This window comes from Austrofundulus limnaeus, unplaced genomic scaffold (genome assembly GCF_001266775.1).
Source record: "Austrofundulus limnaeus strain Quisiro unplaced genomic scaffold, Austrofundulus_limnaeus-1.0 Scaffold57, whole genome shotgun sequence".
Taxonomy (NCBI): Eukaryota; Metazoa; Chordata; class Actinopteri; order Cyprinodontiformes; family Rivulidae; genus Austrofundulus; species Austrofundulus limnaeus.
In genome coordinates this window covers 316493-322466 of record NW_013952459.1, presented here as the reverse complement: position 1 = coordinate 322466, position 5974 = coordinate 316493, and the positions used below count along the sequence as shown (strand labels likewise).

General features: G+C 47.7%; 1 protein-coding gene across 1 annotated transcript in view; it reads right to left on the bottom strand.

Annotated features, from left to right (window-relative positions):
- Nucleotides 1-5974, bottom strand: part of smad7 (SMAD family member 7) — a 16826-nt gene that overhangs the window by 6912 nt on the left and 3940 nt on the right. Inside the window, exon 3 of the mRNA XM_014009328.1 lies at nt 3034-3105. Coding sequence (XP_013864782.1) covers nt 3034-3105 — 72 coding nt within the window. The remainder of the gene's footprint in view (nt 1-3033; nt 3106-5974) is intronic.

The window sequence follows — 5974 nt, the reverse complement described above, 5'->3', positions numbered from 1 at the left end:
CACCCACCCACCCTCTTTGTAGAACCGACACAAAACGCTCAACGTCCTTCCTTTTTGGCGTGTCTCTTTTGGGTCGGTGCAGTGTTTGTTTTTCGTCAAGACGAGGCCTCGACTGCCTCCTTGTTCGTTTGCCCTTTCCTCAAAGACATGAGGTCATATCCTGCGCGGCCCTTTCCTCTCCGTGCTAACCCAAACAAGACAGGAATGCTGCGAGGAGGCGAGGGAGACTGAGGGTGCTCTGTTTCTGAGGCTCCTAATTGCTCGAAATGGAGGTATCGCTTCAAACATCACAACAAGCAAATCAAGACGAGCTCTTTTTTGGGGTCCTTAAGTTTGCAGAAGAAGGTTGGGGGCTTTATGGAAGAGGGGTGCTTCATTAGGAGTGCAGAACTGGGTTGATTTAATGAGCCGAGGTGCCAAGACTAAATTTAATCTTCATCAGAGCCCCTGATGAAGGTTCCAATTCACTGGATGACTAATTGACTGACTGGAGGGGCTGGGTGACTGTCTGTCGAGGTAGGTGACTGGCTGGCAGAATAAGAATACAACTCCAGCCTAAATTTAACCTGCAGTGGGAGGAAGCGCCTGTGTGACAATCGGCCGTGCGCCAGGATTCGCACCGGGTCATTTTATCTGCCTGCCTGTGTGTATATATGTCAATGTGTGTGTGTGTGTGTTCATGTCAGCACAGCCCGACTGGATCCTCTTACACGCAGGCACTCCGGGGCAGACCCAAATGGCACCAACAGGCACGCCACCGACACATACACACAGCGGTGCGACACACTCCAGGCTCAAACAGAACTGTCCGTTCAAGACGACCGATGCTGGACGTGCTCAGTGACGCTCCTCATCAGTAACGTTCAGGAAACGTGTCAGAAAATTTGGCAACCACTGCCCGACTAGCGTCGGGTTTATGTCAGGCTGCGATCGGTCCATTTAGATATTTTGCTGTCAGTTTCGTATTTAGTCAAAGTTCTTGAGCAGGAAACTGAAATTTTCAAGCCTGACCACAACACACCCCCCCCCCCACCCAGTAAAACTTTTAAAGCTTAACAAAATAAAACAAAACCAAAATGTTCTGGATCTCTTTTAGCTTGACCAAAAAAAAAAAAAAAAAAGAAACACAATAAAGAAGGATGGGTGGCAACAGGAATACTTCCTAAGCTGCTCATAACTTTTGTTATTTAACACTCCACAGCTTCGTAATCAACAGAGCAGCACCCTCTTAACCCCGACCTGATCTCCATTTCATAACCCCCCCCCCCCCCCCCTTTTCCAAGCCTAAACCAAGATCGGTGCCTCGGCGCCCGGCTCCAGCCGTCCTCTCCTCTCCTCTTCCCCTCTGCTCTGTTCCAAGCTGATGACGCGAGCCGGCGAGGGGAGCTTTGGAGCTGCTAGCCTGGCAGGCAGCCTAGTTTGCATTTGCGCTTGTCGCTGTCACAGTTCGTTTGACTCCTTCCAGCCTGAATGATCTAGTTTTTTTTTCCAGGATGCATAAACAGGGGAGCAGCTTCACCTCTCCTGCTTGTGTCTAAACCATGTTTTTAGGTAAATTACCCACTTGCCTTTGAACTCTTTCTCAAAGACAGTGAGTTCTTCATTATTCTCAATCAATGCAAAAAAAAAAAAAGGCAGCTGCAGAACTCTTGCTGACTTCAAGTCTTAGTTGCCCCCCTCTTCTTTGTGAATTTGTCTGAAGAAGAACATAAAAAGGGCAGAGTGAGTGAATTAGAAGGTCAGCAGCGGGCCTCTGGGAGAGCCATGTTTCTTTTGTCAGGGCCCCAGAGGGAGGGAGCAGAGCAGGGAACCAGGCGAGGAGAGAGGGAGGGGGAGAGAGGAGAAATGGATTAGCCTTTTTCTCACTCTCTTGGCTCATCAGGGATATCAGGAGGGCAGAGCACTTTGGCCATCATGCCCCAGCCCTGTCTCCTGCTCTCACAGAGGAGGCCCATTCACTAAACTGCTGGCTGCCGCTGCCATGTCATCCCCAGGAAGGAAAACAGAGGAGGAGGTGGGAAGGAAAGAGGCGGAGAAAGCTATGAGGGGGTGAGGGTGGGGTGGGGGTGGGGGGCTGTTGAGCCTCCACTTCTTGGGTTTTACAGTTTGAACTGTGTCTGAAATGTGTCTTTAGTTAATGCACCCCGGGAAGACTTTTAGTGTCCATCTGATGGTCTGGAGGAAGAAGTGGAGGGGAGTGTTATTTCTCTCTCTCTCTCTTTTTTTTTTTTTTTGGATCTTCTGCTCTTGATCTCTCCACCCTCCTAAAATGTACAGACACACAAACAAGCAGCCCTCCACCCCCTACCACCAAACAAAGGAGGAGGAGGGGGGGGAATGGGCAGGGAACACCAACTTGACATAAAACAGGCTTTAAAGGCTCAATAATGAGAACCATCTGCAGTGAAACCAAAGCAGAGAGCAGCACGGAGCAATCCCTGTCTTATAAAAATTTTTTTTTTTTCCTGCAGCCTGTGGCTGGGTAAAGGAGGGTGACACTGCCAACGGGAGATTAAAGAAGAAATGCTAAGGAAGCCCAAAACATTTCCTGTATCAAGAGCTGGAAGAAGGGGAAAAAAAAGGCAAGAAAGGCACCTGTGTCTCCGTCTTTATCCACACACAGCCCTGAAGAGGGCTCCTCGTCTACAAAGACAAACCCTGTACCGAAACAAACACTCAGTTAAAGCCCCCCCCGACATGAACATATTTTTCTACAAACAACAGCCCGGTGTGTTTGTCTTCCATTACAACATCACACAGAAAGCAACGCGAGCGAGGAAGAGGAGAAGAGAGCAGCACTGTTCAAAGAGCCAGGAGGGAAGAATTTATGTGGCTGTGGGAGAACTACACCACCCTCCTCCTCCCTCACTGGCTTTTTTTTTTATTACAGAGGGGAAGCAGGGGCCCCCACAACCACTGCCTCATCATCACAAGCATGGAGGGGAGATGGATGTGTGTGTGTTGAGAGGAATGCAAAGGAGAAGGAAAACAGAGGGAGATGATAAGAAGGAAGAAGATTGGTGAGGATTTTACCTGAAAGCCCCACGGGGGCCGAGTAGGTCGTTCCTCCAGTCTCACTGGATGAAGGTCCAGAGTCTGGAGAATCTAATGGGAAGAAAGACTTGGAATTAGCACTGAGTGTGTTCCTGTGTGTGCGTGTGTGATGAGGGACTAGCAGCTGCGAGGCCGTCAATCACTCGGGTGAAATCAATGCCTAATGAAGACGCTGACGATGAAGCTCACACTCTCTCTCTGTCTCACACACACACACACAAACACACTCAGACACAGACGACTTACAGAGGAGAATTTCTTACACCCCCGATAATCCCCCATAATCCATTGCTTTGGAAAGAATGTTAGCTCTGATTCTGTGCGTGGACGAGTTGCTGATCTAGAAAGCGCTCAGTCTTTTCCCTTGATGACCGAGGCGAGAGTTTAGGAGGAGGCCAGACCCCTTTGATCCGCGCTCAATAAACCGACACATCAAATGTTCGAGGACAGTGCTGGGCTTTAACTGTCTGACAATTATTTTCCTGAACAAAAAAAAAAAAAAAAAAGTACAACGCTGCAAAGCTCAGAATGAGGAATAAATGTACGTGTGGTATTCTGTCTCAGGAAAAACAAGTACACAAGCGTACCCAGGCATCAAAAGCTTCTATAAATCCTCTTTAGGGACAAACTGGAGTGGAAAAACGAGTCACTTTCCTCGTCTGCCTCATTTTTTATATATATATGAATGCTAAACTCCCTTTAAGACCTGTAGTGTAGTTTAAACACAACACCTGAGTGGAGCTTTAACAGTGGAGCTGTGTGTGCTGAGGGGAGCAGGCTAACTGAGGTAGCTTCATAATGATAAATTCTTTTTGCTGCACGTCAGCACTGACTCTGCTTCATCTACAGTCCACTGAAACTAGGGATGCACCGATCTGAACATTTCAGCCGATATCGATATCCGATATAATTATTGATGTTATGGTCGACAACCGATATTTACCGATATTACACAAACACACAAATTATATTATATATATACGCACAAACACACTTGGGTCTTTTTTTTTGATAACGTAAATAAACGACCAGACCTCTGACGTGACTCCCTACTTCAGTTATTCCTGTCTACGCAGCATCACTGACACTATGATCAAACAGATGCTGCTCAACCAACCATCTCCCCTCCCAAAACAGAAACACAAAGATAAAAAGTGGGAAATATCGGCCCAGTTTTACATATTGAACCGATGCAGATATTCTTAAAAAATGACCAATATCGGCCAAAACCGATATTAATGCAGACATACTGTGCATCCCTAACTGAAACCCCAGCGTGTGGCCTTCACTTGACTTTGGTCGGACCAAATTATGAAAAGAATGTTGAGGCTTTGCTGATTGGCAACACGATGGATCAGTGGTTAGCGTTGATGTGCCACGGCAAGAAGGTCCTGGGTTTGATGAACTCGTTTATTCACTTGAAACACCACCACATGTTAATCATTACCAGCTAAATGCCACAGTTAGTCAAGATACATTTTTATGTTGCTCAACCCCAGTGTAGCGTTTGTTTCTCTTCGTGCTTGCGTGGGTTTTCTCTGGGTACTCCAGTTCCCTCTCACAGACAAAAGACGTTAGCTTGCCTTCAGGCCCAGGCCTTCCTCGAAAAATCCCTCAGTGGGACTTGCCTGGTAAAATCGCCCCAAAGGTTGCTCAAATGAATGTTTTCTCTGATCCCAAGCAGCAGTTGATGGTAAAGACGACGTCTGGTTTCCAAATCTTGGCCGAGCGGAGCGGCGGGCGCTCCTGCGGTCGCTGCGACGAGTCACGGGCACAACCCCAGCCTTCCTCGCTTTCATTGGCTGCCAGCACGCCTTTGCCCTGGTCTCTCGGGTAGCAGTTCACAGCTGACCACAGGGCTGGGGCGGGGAAGGGGGGGGCATCAGAACGAAAGAGCCAAACAGTGTGCGATTTATATTCCCCAGAGCTGAAACAAGGTAACGTTTCATGTCCGAGCTCCTTTCATAGGCTACGAGCTGCCGCCGCCGCCGGGGCAGGACAGACACCCTGACACGTATAACCCCACTTCCTGCTCACTGGAATCATAAAGGCAGCATCGTAAACCCCATCGCTCTTCTGCCTCACGACTGATTGCCTCGTTAAAAGTTTATACCCAGATTTCCTGAATGGCGCGGCGGAGAAACACATCTTGCAGCAAATATAAAAACATGCAGGGGAGAAAAAAGGGAATAACGTCCAGTAATAAAAAGGAGTTGATGACTGATGGCTTCCCGAGGCTGCGGGGGGAAAAACCCGTCTTTCTGCATGATAATCTGATCTGCCCTGTGTGTGTAGGAGTGTGTGTGTGTGTGTGCCCTCCGGCCTCCTCCATTGTCCCAATTAATATGTCTTTCAGTGTTTTGGAGCTACAGAGAGAAACACAACCAGACAAACAGAGCCTCCTTTGATAAACCAAAGGTGCACCTGCACTATTTAACCAAAGAAGGTGAGCTACTTGACTTGAAATACTGGAAATAGAGATTACTTGCCATGTTAAATACATCACCAGAGACTTTTCTGCACTCTTTAGTCTCCATTTAAGCCCCACAGAGTCCCGCTGATTCAAGTTTAGTCATTTTTGCTCTGAGAGAGGAAACAGGGTGGTTGTATAATCATTTCCTTTGTCTGCATCCCGCGTGCATTTCCTATTTACCTTCTTGTTTCCTTTCATGGCTGGAAACTCTCCAGCTGAACTCGATACAGAGACACTACACCAGCCCTACAGCTGCTCCCGTGGAATCAGCACACAGCTGAGCGCAAAGAGAGCATCAACGCTCCACAATTTTCAGATCAGTTCTGCTCACTTTTCTTTTTCATTTATTTATTTTTCGTGTTTTTTTTAGTGAGTCGCTTTTTCAAGTGCAGTAATAACACCAAAGCCAGTTAATAAAGATGACAAAAGGCAGAAGGGGTGGGTGGG